Here is a 21,619-nt window from a genome sequence, read left to right as displayed (position 1 = left end):
GATGAAAGGAGAAAATATAAAAATGCAGTACATGAAGCAGACAAAAAGGAATACAGACGTCTCCCAAATGAGATCGACAGGAAGTGCAAAATGGCTAAACAGGGATGGCTAGATGTAAGGATGTAGAAGCTTATCTCACTAGGGGTAAGATAGATACTGCCTACAGGAAAATTAAAGAGACCTTTGGAGAGAAGAGAACCACGTGTATGAATATCAAGAGCTCAGATGGCAACCCAGTTCTAAGCAAAGAAGGAAAGGCAGAAAGGTGGAAGGAGTATATAGAAGGTTTATACAAGGGTAATGTACATGAGGACAATATTATGGAAATAGAAGAGGATGTAGATGAAGAGGAAATGGGAGATACGATACTGCGTGAAGAGTTTGACAGAGCACTGAAAGACCTGAGTCGAAACAAGGCCCCGGGAGTAGACAACATTCCATTAGAACTACTGACGGCCTTGGGAGAGCCAGTCATGACAAAACTCTACCAGCTGGTGAGCAAGATGTACGAGACATGTGAAATACCCTCAGACTTCAAGAAGAATATAATAATTCCAATCCCAAAGAAAGCAGGTGCTGACAGATGTGAAAATTACCGAACTATCAGTTTAATAAGTCACAGCTGCAAAATACTAACGCGAATTCTTTACAGACGAATGGAAAAACTGGTAGATGCGGACCTCGGGGAGGATCAGTTTGGATTCCGTCGAAATGTTGGAACACGTGAGGCAATACTGACCTTACGACTTATCTTAGAAGAAAGATTAAGAAAAGGCAAACCTACATTTCTAGCATTTGTAGACTTAGAGAAAGCTTTTGACAATGTTGACTGGAATACTCTTTTTCAAATTGTAAAGGTGGCAGGGGTAAAATACAGGGAGCGAAAGGCTATTTACAATTTGTACAGGAACCAGATGGCAGTCGTAAAAGTCGAGGGGCATGAAAGGGAAGCAGTGGTTGGGAAAGGAGTGAGACAGGGTTGTAGTCTCTCCCCGATGTTATTCAATCTGTATATTGAGCAAGCAGTAAAGGAAACAAAAGAAAAATTTGGAGTAGGTATTAAAATTCATGGAGACGAAGTAAAAACTTTGAGGTTCGCCGATGACATTGTAATTCTGTCAGAGACGGCAAAGGACTTGGAAGAGCAGTTGAACGGAATGGACAGTGTCTTGAAAGGAGGATATAAGATGAACATCAACAAAAGCAAAACGAGGATAATGGAATGTAGTCAAATTAAATCGGGTGATGCTGAGGGAATTAGATTAGGAAATGAGACACTTCAAGTAGTAAAGGAGTTTTGCTATTTAGGAAGTAAAATAACTGATGATGGTCGAAGTAGAGAGGATATAAAATGTAGACTGGCAATGGCAAGGAAAGCGTTTCTGAAGAAGATAAATTTGTTAACATCGAATATAGATTTATGTATCAGGAAGTCGTTTCTGAAAGTATTTGTTTGGAGTGTAGCCATGTATGGAAGTGAAACATGGACGATAACTAGTTTGGACAAGAAGAGAATAGAAGCTTTCGAAATGTGGTGCTACAGAAGAATACTGAAGATAAGGTGGATAGATCACGTAACTAATGAGGAGGTATTGAATAGGATTGGGGAGAAGAGAAGTTTGTGGCACAACTTGACTAGAAGAAGGGATAGGTTGGTAGGACATGTTTTGAGGCATCAAGGGATCACAAATTTAGCATTGGAGGGCAGCGTGGAGGGTAAAAATCGTAGAAGGGAGACCGAGAGATGAGTACACTAAGCAGATTCAGAAGGATGTAGGTTGCAGTAGGTACTGGGAGATGAAGCAGCTTGCACAGGATAGAGTAGCATGGAGAGCTGCATCAAACCAGTCTTAGGACTGAAGACAACAACAACACAGAGGTGTTACTCCAGAACACGGACAACCTCGGCAATTATGTTCGTGTGCAAGGAGGAATTTAAAGTAGACTGGGCGGCTGTGGGAATTACGACTGAGAAGGGAGGCATGCCAGGGTAATCCATGCAGTTGTGCGGACTGATGAGCCAAGATGGCATAGTAACTAACGCACCTGCCTAGTAAGAGGGAGGTACAGGTTCGATACCCGGCCTTTTTACCAATATTCACTTGTCGCTTCAGTCTATACGCATAAAATACATATCTCCACTCTAAACCCCCCACAGTGTGACAGTCTACATGAAAATCATTTTCGTGTCTTCTACTAAGTTTGTGCAAGTCACAGTTCTACTGAAACGTATTTTTATTATCAACAAAAGGAGTAAATGAAGCTGGAAATAAGTGTAAGACTTTCGAGACCGTTAAGAGAGCTCTGCAAGATGTGCGTATATTTACGTTACAGTTTACATAATATTCTTAAATCTTGTTTCTACTGAAAAGCAATGTGTTACTTTAGGCTTACTGTCCCAGAAGACAGTTCCATGAGACAATATTGTGTGAAAATGCATAAAATTAAACAGCAATGAGATGCTGGATTAAGCTTCTCGGTTATCTTACCAGTTTGTGCTGGAAAGTAATGTCTCCGAATGTTTTATGTGGATACTCTTAAGGCTTTTTAAATAAAACACACGTATAAACATTTTCATCTTTATTCTTCATGTCTACATATTTACGGTCCTCTGCTGTTAGGTAGCTCGAAATTGTAGGGCATAACATGGCGATGCGTAACGTAAACATGGCCGTGCGTGAGAAACAGAGTGCTGTAATCAAGTTTCGAGTTCGAAGAGTTCGTCCCCACATGGTGTACCCTCTGCTTCAGCATGACAAGGCCAGGTACCACACGATTGCTGCGACATCTCCAATTATCCGACGTCTTGGTTTCACTGTCATCGATCATCCTCCAAAACCTAAAGAACAGCTTCGTGGGCTTCACTTTGATAGCGATGAAGCGGTACAAGCAGAGGTGAGCTTGTGGCTCCGTCAACAGAGCTGGACATTCTACTGCGACTGCGAGCAGAAGCTGGTCTCTCGTTGGAAGAAATGTGTTTGTCTCCAGGGTGACTATCTTGAGAATGATACGTAGACATGAAGAATAAACATGGAGAATGTTGAATTTTTTATGTAAAAATCTGTAAGAGTTTTCACAGAAAAAAATCGGAGGTATTACATTTTAGCATGCCTTCTTGTTTATTTTGCTTGATGACTTCATTTTATTATCCTGTTGGACCAGAAGGAATTTTTTACACAGTGTTTCTTATTGTTTATGACCATTAACGTCGAAGATCAGATTGGACGTGGCGGCGATGAAGCCTCAGTCATGAAGAAAGAAAGTGAAGGGAGCACAGCATCTTCTAAGCTGGTGCGTTGTTGGCGCTAGTTTCAAACGATTGTCTTTTGATCGTTGAGTCGACTTCGACGCTTATTTGTCGTCTTCACATCTTTGGCGGCGGGGGATTTTATCTGCAGTGCGTGCTCTCTGCTGGGGGCTGGTGTGCGGGTATCCGCGGTGTGAGATGGAGTGACGTGGGACTGTGTTTGTATGCAGCCACAGAGCATAGAAGCATCCTTCTATGCTCTGTGTATGCAGCACGGCGAGAGGCCGAGTCGTCACGACGAAGGAGCGTGGCCAGCCGCTATTGCGAGTATTATCGTTACAATGCAATTCTTCTGTCCATGGTGATGGGGATTTCCTCGAGGTTGGAAGGACAAGTTCCGTCGAGTTGGTTACAAGTTACACAGGCCGAATGCATTGGAGCCGTGCCTCGGTGGGCGGTGTTCATGTCCACTAAATATTCCAGTGTACTAAAAACCATCTGCTATTGTTCCAGTTGCTTATCACTGAATTTGGTGTCGTCACTTGATAAGGAAGTGTAACGACGCCCACCAAACAGACACGAATCATGGCTAAACACGTAACTAGAAGTGTAACGAAGTAGTGCGTAAGTCTGTGTTTGGCGTTCCAAGCTATGCTGAAATATTTTTTCCATTCTACCTGTTATGTCGTTATTTTAGCCTGGCCTTTAAATGTGTGCCGAGATTATTCTTGCTATTCTAACTTTTATGCCATTATTTTAGTAATGGTTTTAAGCGATTGGCTAATCAAATTTTAAGAGCCGTGACTGCGCATGTAACTCACGGAGTTAATTCTGTTGGTTTCATTTGTGGAATCATTGGAAGATATTGATAACTTGTTGTGGAGTTTGGATTGTGTATCTCATGCCTCAGGATATTGTCAACCACTGATGTGTTTTATATTGCAGATAATTGGCAGTTGTTGACGTGAGGAAACTGGAATCGGACTAACACGGTGGCAGAGTGATATTTAAGCCCTACCCCCCCCCCCCCTTTTCACGTCTAGGGTTATGTTGTTACTGTCCTGTAATTCCATCCTTTCGGTGGAGAGTTATGGTTTCTGAAGCTCAATTGCAGTGCAAAGTGGTGTACCCTTTTATTTCATTTATTGTCCCATGGATTTCTTGTATTGGTTAAAATCTTTTGGAGTGCTCGCGTCCATCACTAATTCTCATGTAGATTGGAAGCGGCCCGTGTTAAGTTTTTCTTGCGAATATCTTTCCGTTATAGTCAGGTAATGAAATGATATGAACCTGGTATATGCAAGTAGTATTGGTGTGTGTGTTGGTTCTTAGGATAATTTAGGTTAAGTATTGTGTAAGCTTAGGGACTGATGACCTTAGCAGTTAAGTTCCATAATATTTCACACACATTTGAACTTTTTTTTTATATATTCTGTAGGCAGCAGAGTGTACAGATAGTAAACACCACTGCGAATTTAGCTTTTCCTGAACGTCTGTTTAGTATACGTCTTTCTTTTAGTATCTTAATTCAGGCGCTTGTGAGTAGCAAGAATGAACTCAAATTTTTTGACATTCTGTCTATTGTATTAGGTACTAGTGTGCTAGTAACTGTATACTGATTTACGACATGTGTTTGCTACGCTGATTGATTCTGTTGGTTTTTTTAACTAAAATTGCATTACCTGTTTTACTGTGTAACAAATATTTTCTTTTCTGAGCTCTGTGTTATTTGGTATTTGTGCACTCTGCTCTGGGTTCTTTATACACTCTAATGGAGGGGAAGGGGGGACGACGACGTAGCACGAAGGAATTATCTGAATAGGTCGGAAATCAGTAGATGTGACTTACGTCTACAAACAAGTGATACGAATCGAGAAAAACTGAGAGAGATCTTCGCAAACAGGGCAAGTCAATAACACGTTGGTCCACCTCTAGACCTTATGCAAGCAGCTATTCGGCTTGGAATTGACCGAAAAAATTGATGGATGGAGTAGCACTTGCAATTTACGTCCTCAATTATTTCCTGAATGTATTCTAATCTCTTCCTTCCTCTACAGTTTTTGCCCTCTACCGCTTCCTCTAGTACTGTGGAAATCATTCTTGATGTCTTAACAGATGTCCTATCATTCTGTCCCTTCTCCTTGTCAGTGTTTTCCACGTATTCCTTTCCTCTCCGTTTCTGCTCATAACCTCCTCATTCCTTACCTTATCAGTCCACCTAATTTTCAACTTTCCTTGTGCAACGGTATACCTCAAATTTTTCGATTCTCTTCTGTTCAGGTCTTCCCACAGTCCATGTGAAACGTGAAACATGAAACATTGACGCGTTACACCGTCAAAATCACTAGCTGGTTGGTGGGCCCTGCCCATAATGCTCCTAACTTTCTTAAGTGGGGAGAGGACCGGCAAACTTGCTGGCTGACGAACAGTTTGGCAAGTACGAAGACTAGCAATAGAAACTCTCGCAGTCTGCGGGCGGGCTTATCTTGCTGAAATGAAAGTCCAGACTGGTTTGGCATGAACGGCAACAAAACAAGGCGTAGAATATTGTCGACTAGCCACTATGCTGTAAGGGTACCGCGGATGACAACCACCGGGGGTCCTGCGATGAAAAGAAATGGCATCCCGGACCATCACTCCTAGCTTTCGGCCCGTATGTTTGGTGACAGTCAGGTTGGTATGCCGTCACTGTCCAGGGCGTCTCCATACACGTCTTCGCCGGCCTTCGGGGCTCAGTTCGAAACGGGACTCATCACTGAAGACATTTCTGTTCTAATCAGTGACATACCAGGTCGATTAACTGCTTGCATAATCGACAGAGTTGGATCAATGACTTGATGACTTGCTCAATTTGTGGAGCTCTTTTACTGAATAGATCATCCAATTTTTCTGAAATTGTAATAATTTGTTTGCACATGTGTACCAATCTCCGTCCCATTCGGATAATTCCTTCGTGGTGCATTTTTTTTTGTCTTTGGATGTGCTTACTAGTTAACTCAAAGTGGTGAGTCCTTTGGTAGTTGCTTATCCTGCATCCGGTCTGAATTGTGCCACTGAAATACGCTGGTGTCAAAAATTAAAGCAACCAACAGTTGTTTCCCCGTACTGTGTCTAATTGACGATATACACACTGTCAACAGATGTTGACATTTCGGTCAACGGGAAACTACGCCAACGATGACCTCAGGGCACCTATGAAACGGAATAGTGTTCGCTGGGCAGTCCCACATCCACAGTACAGCACAGAGCAGACGCATGCCAGATTCTCCTCGAAGGAGGGCCGAAGGAAGTATGGAAGCAGGAGAATCTCAAAATCATATAGCCCGATGGGTTAGCATGGATCATTCAACTCTTTCTCGGATGTGGCGGCAGTTCATAGAGACCGAAACTGTATCCCGAAAACCAAGACAGGGACAAAGTGTGACATCATAAAGAGAGGACCTTTAATAGGCTGTAAGGGCACGACGGTACCAACTTAGTGCTGTGCAGCAACTGGGATCTGACCTCGCAGCATCCCCTGGACGCGTTGTATCGAGGCAAACGGTGTAGCGAAGGCTTCGGCAGAGTGGCCTTTATCACGGGAGACCGGCTATATGTGTGCCTCTGAAGGGAACGTCTGGAGTGGAGTCATCAACATGCCATCTGGACAGGCGAACAGTGGGCCAATCTTCTTTTCATATATGAGTGCTGAATTTGGCCTGGAAAGTGATCCTCGACGGTTTCGTATCTAAAGCGAATGTGAAACACGATTTCGAGACCCAAACATTGTGTAAAGAGGCCGATATCGAGAAGGATCGCAAGTGATGTGGGCAGGGATTATGTTGATCACTGGAACACCTCTTCATGTAAATGTGTGGGTGAATCGGAACTGTTTAACTGCTGTCAGGTATCTGACGACGCCTTGGGACCTCTCGTACGGTTGTTGCGATGTGCTGTGCACTCAGACTTCGTATTGATGAACGGTAACGCTCGACGTTATAGAGGTCGAGTGGTTGATGTTTTCTTGGAAACGGAAATGGCGTGGCGTGCTCGGCTTTCCGATTTAAATCCCACAGCGCATGTCTGGGATGCACTGGGGAGACGGGCTGCACCATGTCAACATCCACTAGCCACGCTCTATGACTTGCGAGTAGCTCTGTATGAAGACGGGGTCTTATTGTCTCATCATTACATTGATGACGTTATTCACTGCATGGTGCGCCGTTGTCAGACCTGTATTGCTGCCAGAAGTGGTCGCACCCCATAATTAGCCCATTAATTAGTTGGTGTAATGTGTGTGTGTGCAAATCTGTTGACTTGGAGAAAACGAAGAACGTTTGCGTCTACTCTTACGTATGTTGCAGCTTCTTGCGTTCTGGAGGCATTACATTATTTCTACTTTTGTGTGACCTGTTTATACTGTTTTATGGCAAAATAAAGGCAACCTTTCAAAATTTCCGTTTGTTGTTTTAATTCTGGACACCAGTGTACATTTGATTCAGAAGTTATGCAAGCACAACTCTCAACCATTTATAACTTCTATTTGTTCCTGCGCCGCATCAAAAGTACGAAATTATAATAATTGTAGATTAATTCGAATAAGTGTGGGAAAGCCACTATCTGTGCAGCCCTGTGATGCAAATATTTAGATGGTTTGTTGGACGATTTCAAGTCTCCAAGTGTCCTGCAGCTGAGCTACCATTTTGTCTCTAATGACGACGATATTGACAGGGAGTAATAATAAACGTGCGTTGATTAGAAACAGGAAATAAAACTGCACAAACAGGATTCAATGCAACGTTTTATTGCTACGAATAAATGCACTGACTGGTACTTCAGCTATTGTTTTCCACTTCTGAGATTTCATGCTGCATCGTTTTCCTCTTGTTATTAGAACTCACTCACAGCAGACGGAAATTCAATAGATCTGTCTTGATTAACGTGCCTGGCGTCGTGACAGCTCCTGGAACATTTTAACATGTATAAGTTTCAGATGACGTTTCAGAAGTGATTATTACATCCTACATATAAGGTAAGGGATTCTGCCACCTTGGAATCACGTGACGGAAGGAGCAAGGAAGACGTAAAAGGAAGACCAGCACATGCAAAGATGGCATTCCTGAGCGAAAGAAGTCTACTAATATTAAACATCGACCTTAATTTGATGAAGTAATTTTTAAGGATGATGTTCGGCTCACAGTATTGGATGGTCGTGAATCGAAGAATGCGGGAAACCGGAAAAGAGGAGGAAATGGTATAGAAAGATGCCTTAAGTTAGACAGACTGATAAGATAAGGAGTGGGGAGTTTCCCGCAGAATCAGCGAAGAAAGAAAGAAATGGTAAACACTGACAAGAAGAAAGGACAGGGTGATAGGATATGTCGTAATGCATTAGGGAGTAATCTCTGTGGTACTAGAAGGAGCTTCAGAGGGAATAACTATGGGTTTCCGCAAGCTGGAGGGGCGGGGACGGGACAGAGGGGGAAATTCCGCCTGGAATTTGGAGTACAGAGTTTTTATTCAAATATTCAATTCCGTGGGATACAATAATTTTTGTATCACCTGTAAAATTTAGTTCTTGTGGATTGACACGTATCGAAACTGACGTAAAAAAGGGCAATATTAGAATCCTGTCCCCGCTTCCCTATCCCACCTCTCTCTCTCCTCCTCCACTCTTCACCTCTTTCCTCGATTCCTAGATAAATATCTGCGTGAGCTCAGAAGACAAGGTTTAGAATACATCTAATAATTAACTGAGGGTATAGGGTGCAAGTTAAAATCTACGGTCACGAGACTGGCACAAGGAAACACCTCTTGGCAGGCCGAATTAAACGAAATGGAGAACTGATGACGCAAAAAAGTTCAATAAATTATATGTGGAACATTCCTTGTATTATTTAGCTAATATTCATTCACTTTGGAACTTTGATTTCATTAATATCAGTGAATTCAGGTGTGCATCAAAGCTATAGGGAATTCTGTGAATTTTAAAATTTTGAAATTATTATCTTGGTAAAATGTTTGGATGACGAATAAACAAAAGGTCCATAAACTGGAGTACTTCGCCATTCAGCTATTGATTTGCAATTTCAGTGCCACAATCGCTACATAAAAGATCAAAAGTTTATGTGTATTGTCACTGAGTGTAACATCACGTTTAAAAGAAGAGGAACTCAAAACAGCCGTAACTATATCGACCCAGATACACAAAGTTTGTACATTTTTGTGCTATATACCAAATGCTATTTGCACAAGGATATTGGAACAACTAGGGATTTTGTGAACATGATCAACACGATCAATTCTTTAACACTCCCAGAGCTCTTTTGTGGGATAAACGGAGAGTGTGGTATGCACTGCGCCTGCTACTTCTTTTGAATTAATTCAGCGCAAGCCTTAGACATCATAAAGGATTATAAATCTCTTTTACCGAATTGTGGTGAATGAATCTCATTTTTCATTAAAAAAAAGCCTGTGAATTTGAAATATTGATACTTAACTCATTTGATTTCACTTTTTCTGAGCTACTTCTTTTGTTCAAGGTAATTTTATTCCTTAAATGAAACTCTGTGAAAAGATGTTTTCCGACAAAGAAGATTCTTGGTTATTTATAAAGTTTATCATAAATACCGTATTGGCTGGGTCATAGCCTTGTCTACATGTGACTCTGTAGATTACATTTCACAAAGGAGCGCATAACTCCACAATTCTGCGTCGGACGACAGAAAAATTTCAAGAGGCATAGTTGGTCCAAGTATACCACGGAGATCGTAACTCACTTTGTAGACTGAAACAACAGCACAATAATAATACGATTGTTGAAGTAAATGGTGTCTTCTGATGTGAAACTGTTAATAGGAGACGCAAGGAATGATAAAATTGAACTTGTAAGAAGGAATATGGTTTAACGTCACGTCGATGTTCAGGTCATTAGAGACAACGTTCAGGGCGACACAGAATAACTGTAATGATTGAAATGAGTAGTGACAGCCATGGGCACGTGGCAGCACTGCGGGTTCGTGAAAGTTTGCGAGCAAACAGTCCGCTATGTCAGCAATCATGGATCAGTGGAACGGACAACAGCGTTTGGTAGCGGCGCAGAGTGAGTTTCGACGTTTTAATAATTTAGGACATCGCGATGCCGTTCCATTGAAACACGCGACAAAATGTTGGATTAATAACTTTGAAGAGACTGGATTTACCCTCAAGAAGAAACCAACAGGAAGACCAAGGAGTGTGCGTTCTCCAGCGAACATTGATGTTGTACGCGGGTCTTTCTTAAGGAGCCCACGTCGTTCAATTCGTAAGCAAGCAGCAGTGGTTGGAATGCTCCGGGAGAGTGTTTGCAGAATTCTTCATCTTGATTTAAAATTTCATCTGTACAAACAACAGATGGTGTAACATTTGAAGGACAACGATTACCGGTTACGATTAGGATGCTGTCAACAAATGACAACAAAAATAAAACAGTGACCATGACTTTCTAAACAAGTTGAGGATTTTATACGAGGCACATTTTCGTCTCACAGGTTACTGTGCAAACACAAATCCTAATGACGTTCATAAGCGCGCTTTACACATTAGTCAAGTCTCAGCATGCTTTGGTGTTCACCACATGGGATTATCGGACCGTATTTTTTCGCAAATGAACAGGAAAACACAGTAACTGTGTATGCCGATCGTTACTTGCAGATGTTGCGAGCTTTCGTTACACCTGCATTGAACAACGTTGAAGAATCCTGGTTTCGACAGAATGGCACAAACTGCACGGCAATCAATGGCATATGTGCGAGAATTGTTTGGCCGCCGATTTCACGATAAGGTTATATTCCCTGGCCCCGTAGATAGCCAGATTTATCCGTTTGTGATTTTTTCTTGTGGGGCTACCTCAAGAGCAAAGTGTACACGACTCGACTAAGAACCATGGACAGATAAGATGTTGCAGCGTTCAACGAGGAATCTCAACAGCAGATTTCACGAATGTATTCGTACAGGAGGACGCCATCAAAGGGACGTAATGTTTATAAAATGATAAATGCCATCAATGTTTCGTAAATGACGAAGTTGTACGGTTTCAATTACTATGAATGCAATTTCCTTCCTTCATCACTTTTACTTTTATTGGATTGTGGAAATGTTCCATTTTTCTGTGCCACCCGGTACGTGCTCGAACTGGGAGGATGGTAAGGGAATTGGCAGTGTTCCTTTCGAAGAACCATTTCTCCAGTTACCTGAAGTGATTTGCGGAAACAATGGAAAACGTAAAACTGTACGGCCAGACAGGTATTTGAACCTATGTCCTCCCGAGTAAAGTCACAGCACCACATTCTTCGGTAACACAACAGAGACAGACAAGAAACATTTCGTATGTCACAGGAAACGTGGGCGGACAATTGTTATTTTTGAATTAGTTTCTAAACTAATTAACCGAAAAAGCATAATAAAGTTTTGTAACCGCCTGCAAAAAAAGGCGTAGTTATAATAGTCTTTATTTGGACATGTCATGTTAAGTAAAAAAAGAAAAAAACCTCTCACATGGTAACTTACCTCCACTGTAACACACTTCACAAGTGCATACGCCTTCTCGCAGGTATCTGTCTCAACTGAAAAAAAGAAGTAAATAATGACATCAAAACAAACGTAATCCTTATGGAACAACGACAAACAGTGCACATTCTTGTTAACTTATTCAACTGCTGGTTCATGTCTCACTTCTGGGGTAAGTAAATTTCCAAGCGCACCCTGCCACACAGCAAATGATTTTCCATTTTTTTCGGTACTTCCAACAAAAAACAGTGCCAACCTCTTCTGGGAGCAAAATGGGGAATTGCTGTGCCAGTACGTTTTGGAATTTTAAAAAGTACAGCACAGAGGCTGTGACTGTTCCAAGTACACCTCTCTCTACGAGGAGTTTTCCATTTCCTATCACAACATATATACACCAGGGTGAGAACTCTCTATGACGATAGTCATAAGGTTTTAATTATCTGCTATACGAGGATAATCATAAGGTTTTAACTATCTGCTCTTCATTGTAACATATTTTTCTCGAAGGTGGAGCATTTGGTTGAGACTTGGGCTGTAGAAGTCTGAATTTTGGGCGTTCAGAAAGTGTTTAGCATCGACAAGTACCTCGTCGTCTTTCTGAAACTGGCGGCCTCATACGAGGAGAGAGAGGAAGAAGTCAGAGGATGCCATGTCAGGAGAACAGGAGGGATGAGACAAAATTAGATTGCCCAAAGAAGCAACATGTATGTGTCCTGTGTAAAATGAGCTGAGGTGTTGCGGTGGAACAAAAACTGCCTCTAGAAAAACTATCCGCCGTATCTCGTCAGGAGATTACGGTAGTTGCTTTCCTGTAGCGGTTTGCCCCTTACAAGCGTCATCTGTTAACGTAACACCATGGCAGCATCACATTGCCCGATGATGGTGTATCTTTGTAGCTTTTACGACAGTGGTGAATACACACATGCCCTTTATCTCAGGGTCATAGTGATACAACCAGCACACGTCCATGGTGTTCATGTGACTAAAGAAGTCATCTGGGCTAGCCTGACACAGCCACAATATTTCCGCGGATAGCTTGGTTCGGTGTTTTTATTTGAATCTGTGGAAGTATGAGGTTACGGTTGTGGATCTCAGAAAGATTCGCTTTAGTTGACCTCATAGACAGATTGCTTCCCGTGTACTCACATGCATGTAATGAGAAAGGTGTCGCAGAACATGTACGTAATGAGACAAGGGTGGCATTAGAAAATATGACACCTGGGTGTTCATACAAGGTAATAAACGCTGTGTTCATCTGACAAGCTACTAAATGAAACTGTGGTCTGAATTTAACCCTGTTCTCTGCTGACATACACTAATAACAAATTATTATTGGATCAGTTCGATCACAAGCAACACACACAATGAGAAAAGTATTAACTGCTGATATGGGTCACTATAAACGATGCCCTTGAACTTATAAGAAGGAATATGGTTTAATGTCACGTCGATGGCGAGGTCATTAGAGACAAAATACACTGCTGGCCATTAAAATAACTACACCACGATGATGACGTGCTACAGACGCGAAATTTAACCGTGAAGGAAGAATATGCTGTGATGTACAAATGATTAGATTTTCAGAGCATTCACACAAGGTTGGCTCCGGTGGCGACACCTACAACGTGCTGACATGAGGAAACTTTCCAACCGATTTCTCATACACAAACAGCGGTTGACCAGCGATGCCTGGTGAAACGTTGTTGTGATGCCTCGTGTAAGGAGGAGAAATGCATACCATCACGTTTCCGACTTTGATAAACGTCGGATTGTAGCCTATCGCGATTGTGGTTTCTCGTATCGCGACATTGCTGCTCGCGTTGGCCGAGATCCAATGACTGTTAGCAGAATATGGAATCGGTGGGTTCAGGAGGGTAATACGGAACGCCGTGCTCGATCCCAACGGCCTCGTATCACTAGCAGTCGAGATGACAGCTATATTATCCCTAAGTCAATAGATGGGGTGTCTGCAAGACCACAACCATCTGCACGAATAGTTCGACGATGTTTGCAGCAGCATGGACTATCAGCTCGGAGACCATGGCTGAAGTTACCCTTGACGCTGTATCACAGACAGAAGCACCTGCGATGGTGTACTCAACGACGAACCTGGGTGCACGAATGGCAAAACCTCCTTATTTTCGGATGAATACAGGTTCTGTGTACAGCACCATGACGGTCACATCCGTGTTTGGCAACATCGCGGTGGACGAATATTGGAAGTGTGAATTCGTCATCACCATACTGGCGTATCACCCGGCGTGATGGTATGGGGTGCCATTGCTTACACCTGTCGGTCACCTCTTGTTCGCATTGACGGCACTTTGAACAGTGGACGTTACATTTCAGATGTGTTACGACCCGTGGCTCTACTCTTCATTCGATCCCTACGAAACCCTACATTTCAGCAGGATAATGGACAACCGCATGTTGCAGGTCCTATACGGGCCTTTATGGATACAGAAAATGTTCGACTGCTGCCCTGGCCAGCACATTCTCCAGATCTCTCACCAATTGAAAACGTCTCGTCAATGGTGACCGAGCAACTGGCTCGTCACAATACGCCAGTCACTACTCTTGATGAACTGTCGTATCGTGTTGAAGCTGCATGGGCAGCTGTACCTGTACACGCCATCCAAACTCTGTATGACTCAATGCCCAGGCGTATCAAGGCCGTTATTACGGCCAGAGGTGGTTGTTCTGGGTACTGATTTCTCAGGATCTATGCACCCAAATTACGTGAAACTGTAATCAAATGTCAGTTCTAGAATAATATATTTGTCGAATGTATATCTGTTTATCATCTGCATTTCTTCTTGGTGTAGCAATTTTAATGGCCAGTAGTGTATATGTTGCAGGAGGATGGTAAGGGAATCGGCAGTGTCCGTTTCGAAGAACCATTCCTCCAGTTACCTGAAGCGATTTAGGGAAACAACGGAAAACATAAAACTGTATGGCCAGACAGGAACTTGAACCTCTGTCACTATAAACATAACACGTGAATACCTCGACGTGAACTGGATAATTCAGATGGATGGGATAAAGTTGGAATATACACATTATCCATCGGTATTTAAATATGTAATTATCGTTCACTGATTTGCCATCTTTGGCTAAAGGAAGAAAGAATTACACATGCAACTAATGCTTTTGACTGATGCTGATGAGAATGTCAATGCTTGTGAAAGTATTGGATTATGAAATGTACCTAGCCCTAACTGCATGTCCACAAATGCATCTGCATTCTCGCACCCTGCTCGCCAGCACTACTTTTTCTCACCACACTTAGCTCTCTGACGTGTGACGCAAGGTGGGCTCTGTGATCTGCTGCAGAATGCAACACATCAGGTGAAGAGTGTAATTCAAGTGTTCTCAGTCGATAACTGAAGTCTCCCCTCTATAGAGAACATTGAGGTACTGTCGTGTATCCTTCCAGACCAATCACTAAAGTCTAAGAGCAGATACCAAGTATCATCTCTGTTCTTTATCGATATCCGAACTCTTTCTTTATTCTGCAAGTCTGCACAACTCGAGGGCGCCAATAGCCAACATATCAACCATCTCCCATCCATGATGAACTTTTATAAGAGTATCCGCTCATTACGCACGGGGTCTTGGAGCACTTAAACTATTCTGTTTTTCGCCCATTGCCCGCGCTTTACGATGTTTCAGCAAACGCAGTCTCGTCCACACAAGCACGTGTTGAAATTTGTCATCTTGGGATCCACTAAGGAGTATGTATATTAGGTCTCTAATAGCCTTTTAGGCCGGGGGTCATACGCCTCGCATATGACGGGGGGACGGACAGTCAAGTAAAGGAGAAGGAAATCTCTTTCCACAAAACACGCGAGCCTCTTTCCGCAGCATGGTAAGATGTTTAACAATCTGTACTGGCTATCACATAGCGTACCGCGAAAGTAGGTTCTCAGCATAAAATTCCTTTGAAGTTTATTTGGCCCGAATGCCTTTCCCTGTGAAAACGGAGATCTTAAAAATGCGATTTTATACTGAGTGCAGGTGTTCGCACATCACATTAAGCGCTTCTGTGGCAGCAGGCATGACCCACGTCACTCACAGTGCAAAGCTTTATGCAGAACCGGCAGTAAGGCACGTGGTCGTCGCCAGTTCCTGACAAAAGCGAGGCCTGGTGTCCAGTACCTGCTTCCTCGTGGTCGCTGTGCTTAATTTGCTCATTCACATCAACCTCCGCCCCCTCTTGCTGAGCGAATCGCCTACGTGTCGGACAGTGTGTGGGCACACTGCGACTGCATTGCAGACCCAATCTGTGTCCAGTTATGTGGCAGTTTTCACCATGTGAAAACAGAAGGGAAAACGATGGAGTGTGGTGTGGCAGGTAAAGGTTGGGCAGCAGGTACCAGTGCGCTGGTGGAGCCAACGCATCCTAGGTCCGAACGCTATAAAATAACACACCACAAAGGCGAACATGTCGGGGCAAGCCAGCTCAGTGAGGCTGGGGGGGAAGGGACGGGGATTGGCCAAAATAGGCAGCTTTACACAGTCTGGTGAAGAGACGGCTCTCTGCTCCTATGTGGTTGTTGTAACACTGGATCAGTGGCCTGGTCCATCCAGTTTGGCTCATCATGCTCTCAAATGAAGTGCAGTAAAATTCATGCAAGACCTCCGCCAAGAAAAGGTATTACATGGCTTCGTATGCCAATCACTGATTTCATTAATTACAACTGTTCATTATTTTTATTAAAAGACAAGAATTTAGCTTAGACACTACTCATTGTCAGTCAAATTATGATTTGCATACGAGACGTATAGTCTGGCAGCAGGCTTTCAAGTGCCATGAGCAGTTGTAGAACCCATTGGGTGGCGACGATTTATATTTTCAAAATGTTGTGCAAAGTATTGTAAGCTGACCCACACATGATTTTCACTTCTTCCACTGTTGCATTTCTTGTGATCCGGTGGGTTTCGAGCACCAGGGCCTGTACCTATACTGCAGTTGTCAGTTAACAGAGATATGGTGTGTCACTTCATCGTCATTCAGATTTGTTTGACCAGGTTGGAACTATCTGGGTGACCGAAGCACTGTATCATATGACAATACATTGTTACCACAGTCTTCACCTAAATCCCCTTGAAATGCAGGAGACGAATTACTGCATGATACTCAGTTTTTCCGTCGGATGCGTCTTCACATTTTGTCTACAGTTTCTACAGCTGTAGAGGATTTTATCATTGGTGATGAATATCAATAGGAACCGAAAGTTAATTACGTAACGTAACGTAACGTAACTTTATTTTTTCGAGATGATATTTAAAACGACTACTCCTCATGTTAATGAGGGGACGTTGTAGAAAGATTCATTTATTCCGAACAGAGTTTGTTGCAACTTAGTTAATGTTCTGAACATAAATTAAATCGCAGCAACCACTGTTCAAAATAAACGAATTTCTTTATAAAGTACCTCGGTTGAGAAATATCTAGACTTGCTGTATCAACGAGCCAAATTAATTTTACAATTACAAAATTGTATTTGCATCTTGCACATAATGATGTATTGCATGAGTTACTATGGGTACAGTAATGTTTCCACAATACCATAGGAATTAGAATAAGAGTCTTGCAAAGAAAATGACTAAGAGGTTTGTTATTTATTTAATGGATTTCTGCGAAACATGGGAGCATTGAGAATCACAATGTTATTGGTCAGACAGACCATGGGAATGATTTCCACAGGCACTGATGACAGGTTATCGAAGCAACACACAGAAGCGAGCAAACTCCAGCACTTCCTCAGCATTTAACTCTAATGTTATTGGTGGTACCAAATACTGTCGACAGATACAAAGAAATATTACAAAGAAATAACACTGCACCTGAAACAAGTACCTTTTAGCAGTGACAAAGCGAAATGAAACAGACCAGATTATGTTAAGTTGTAAGTAGTGTTTCAGAAAAAATGCTCAGTTTTGATTCCATTAAAAAAGGATGAGGCCTGAGCTGAGTTTCGTAAGAGGAAGCGCCTTTTGGTTTACTCATATACCAAATAACTCCCATAATTATCTAGGCTAGCAGACACACACATCGATCATCAACGAAATTTGTGGCATCTGAGATAAACTTTATCTTCCAACCTTTGAAATGTTCAATTAATATCAAGACAGAGTAAATGATCAGCTGAATTGGAAACATAATTCATTATTTTTTAAGGAACAAATATCCTGACTTTCGTTCGAGATGATAAATACGAAATCTAAATCTGGAAGATCGGACTGATATTTGAAAACTAATAATCTTAAATATCAATTCTTATGCCATTTCTTCTGGAAAGAAAGTGTCTTGTCAACATATTACCTGAACTGAACCGAGTTCCAACAAGCTAATTCATATGCATAAATGATCAAGGCATTTTATTTGTAGTTCAGAGTGGTCTTCATTTGAAAGTGGTTAAAAACAAAAGTATAATTTACAGTTCTATTGTGCAGAAAACTTGGTATTATTCTACAATTAGATGAAACTGGCGTAACTGTGTAATATCAGAGTTCATGTAAAATGACGGAGAGGCAACCATTCACCTACAGGGAACTGATGTGTGGAGCACCGTAACATAAAACAATTTTCGAGCTATTGCTCTTTTGCTAGTAAGGGTACACAAATTCACACAAATAACGACACACACACGCAAACACACACTCTTGTGACTGTCTCGCTGATGCGGCGGCAGTGTGCGTTTGTGTATCTGTGTATTTGTTTGCGTGAATGTGTTTACTTTTACTAGCAAAAGTGTAATAACTCTAAAACTATTTTTTGTTGCTGGTTTCCAAGCTCACACACCAGTCAGCTATATGTATGTGGTTGCCTTCCCCTTATTCTACGTATCGCCCCGTCCAGAAATTACAATTATTGTTGCTATAGTCCATATACGAGTAATCGTTACCAGGTACGCATGCGCTAGCCACACCTGAGTTCATTCAATGTGCTGACGGTATATTAAATTAAGAACCCGATTAAGCTAGAGTGGATCTACTGCGGATTGCCTAAAAAGGACCAGCAAGTTCATATTTTGTCTCCCAAACTTCTATCAAAATTTATTTCCACTTTTTCGTGTCTTCAGTCTTCTTATTGGTTTGATACGGCGTGCAGGAATTCTTCTCTCGTCTCCAAGTCTTCGTCTCAAGGTAGCACTCGCATAGAACGTCCTCCATAATTTGAAAGATGTATTCCAAGTTCCCCATGAACCATGGACCTTGCCGTTGGTGGGGAGGCTTGCGTACCTCAGCGATACAGATGGCCGTACCGTAGGTGCAACCACAACGGATGGGTATCTGTTGAGAGACCAGACAAACGTGTGGTTCCTGAAGAGGGGCAGCAGCCTTTTCAGTAGTTGCAGGGCCAACAGTCTGGATGATTGACTGATCTGGCCTTGCAACACTAACCAAAACGGCCTTGCTGTGCTGGTACTGCGAACGTCTGAAAGCAAGAGGAAACTACGGCCGCAATTTTTCCCGAGGGCATGCAGCTTTACTGTATGGATAAATGATGATGGCATCCTCTTGGATAAAATATTCCGGAGGTAAAATAGTCCCCCATTCGGGTCTCCGGGCGGGGACTACTCAGGAGGATGTCGTTATCAGGAAAAAGAAAACTGGCGTTCTACGGATCGGAGCGTGGAATGTCAGATCCCTTAACCGAGCAGGTAGATTAGAAAATTTAAAAAGGAAAATGGATAGGTTAAAGTTAGATATAGTGGGAATTAGTGAAGTTCGGTGGCAAGAGGAAGAAGACTTTTGGTGTGGTGAATACAGGGTTATAAACACAAAATCAAATAGGGGTAATGCATGAGCAGGTTTAATAATGAATAAAAAATAGGAGTGCGGGTAAGCTACTACAAACAGCATAGTGAACGTAATATTGTGGCCAAGATAGACACGAAGCCCACACCTACTACAGTAGTGCAGGTTTATATGCCAACTAGCTCTGCAGATGATGAAGAAATTGAAGAAATGTATGACGAGATAAAGGAAATTATTCAGGCAGTGAATGGAGAGGAAAATTTAATAGTCATAGGTGACTGAAATTCTAGAGTAGGAAAAGGGAGAGAAGGAAACATAGTAGGTGAATATGGATTGGATCTAAGAATTGAAAGAGGAAGCCGCCTGGTAGAGTTTTGCACAGAGCATAACTTAATCATAGCTAACACTTGGTTCAAGTATCATGAAAGAATGTTGTATACATGGAAGATTCCTGGAGATACTGACAGGTTTCAGATAGATTATATAATGATAAGACAGAGATTTAGGAACCAGGTTTTAAATTGTAAGAAATTTCCAGGGGCAGATGTGGAACCTGACCACAATCTATTGATTATGAACTGTAGATTAAAACTGAAGAAACTGCAGAAAGGTGGGAATTTAAGGAGATGGGACATGGATAATCTGAAAGAACCAGAGGCTGTACAGAGTTTCAGGGAGAGCATAAGGGAACGATTGACAGGAATTGGGGAAAGAAGTACAGTAGAAGAAGAATGGGTAGCTCTGAGAGATGAAGTAGTGAAGGCAGCAGAGGATCAAATAGGTAAAAAGACGAGGGCTAGTAGAACTCCTTGGGTAACAGAGGAAATATTGAACTTAATTGATGAAATGAGAAAATATAGAAATGCAGTAAATGAAGCAGGCAAAAAGGAATACAGACATCTCAGAATGGCTAAGCAGGGATGGCTAGAGGCCGAATGTAAGGATGTAGAGGCTTATCTCACTAGGGGTAAGATAGAGACTGCCTACAGGAGACCTTTGGAGAACAGAAAACCACTTGTATGAATATCAAGAGCTCAGATGGAAACCCAGTCCTAAGCAAAGAAGGGAAAGCAGAAAGGTGGAAGGAGTATATAGAGGGTCTATACAGGGGCGATGTTCTTGAGGACAATATTATGGAAATGGAAGAGGAAGTAGATGAAGATGAAATGGGAGATACGATACTGCGTGAAGAGTTTGACAGAGCACTGAAAGACCTGAGGGAGGGAGTAGACAAAATTCCATTAGAACTACTGATATCCTTGGGAGAGACAGTCCTTACAAAACTCTACCATCTGGTGAGCAAGATGTATGAGACAGGCGAAATACCCTCAGACTTCAAGAAGAATATAGTAATTCCTATCCCAAAGAAAGCAGGTGTTGACAGATGTGAAAATTACCAAACTATCAGTTTAATAAGTCACAGCTGCAAAATACTAACGCGAATTCTTTACAGACGAATGGAAAAACTAGTAGAAGCAGACCTCGGGGAAGATCAGTTTGGATTCCGTAGAAATATTGGAACACGTGAGGCAATACTGACCTTACGACTTATCTTAGAAGAAAGATTAAGAAAAGGCAAACCTACGCTTCTAGCATTTGTAGATTTAGAGAAAGTGTTTGACAATGTTGACTGGAATACTCTCTTTCAAATTCTAAAGGTAGCAGGGGTAAAATACAGGGAGCGAAAGGCTATTTACAATTTGTACAGAAACCAGATGGCAGTTATAAGAGTCGAGGGGAATGGAAGAAGTGATTGGGAAGGGAGTGAGGCAGGGTTGTAGCCTCTCCCCGATGTTATTCAATCTGTATATTGAGCAAGCAGTAAAGGAAACAAAAGAAAAATTCGGAGTAGGCATTAATATCCATAGAGAAGAAATAAAAACTTTGAGGTTCTCCGATGGAATTGTAATTCCATCAGAGACAGCAAAGGACTTGGAAGAGCAGTTGAACGGAATGGACAGTGTCTTGAAAGGAGGATATAAGATGAACATCAACAAAAGCAAAACGAGGACAATGGAATGTAGTCGAATTAAGTCGGGTGATGCGGAGGGAATTAGATTAGGAAATGAGGCACTTAAA

General features: G+C 42.1%; 1 protein-coding gene across 1 annotated transcript in view; it reads right to left on the bottom strand.

Moving 5' to 3' along the window:
* Window positions 1-8,009: 8,009 nt before the first annotated feature.
* Window positions 8,010-21,619, bottom strand: part of LOC126284598 (uncharacterized) — a 64,640-nt gene continuing 51,030 nt past the window's right edge. Inside the window, exons 6-7 of the mRNA XM_049983643.1 lie at window positions 11,774-11,829; window positions 8,010-8,189 (exon numbers count right to left, since the gene is read on the bottom strand). Of these exons, the coding sequence (XP_049839600.1) occupies window positions 8,163-8,189; window positions 11,774-11,829 (83 nt within the window). The 3' untranslated portion in view covers window positions 8,010-8,162. The remainder of the gene's footprint in view (window positions 8,190-11,773; window positions 11,830-21,619) is intronic.

Source organism: Schistocerca gregaria, chromosome 8 (assembly GCF_023897955.1).
Source record: "Schistocerca gregaria isolate iqSchGreg1 chromosome 8, iqSchGreg1.2, whole genome shotgun sequence".
Lineage (NCBI taxonomy): Eukaryota > Metazoa > Arthropoda > Insecta > Orthoptera > Acrididae > Schistocerca > Schistocerca gregaria.
This window is presented reverse-complemented; position numbering and strand designations above follow the sequence as displayed.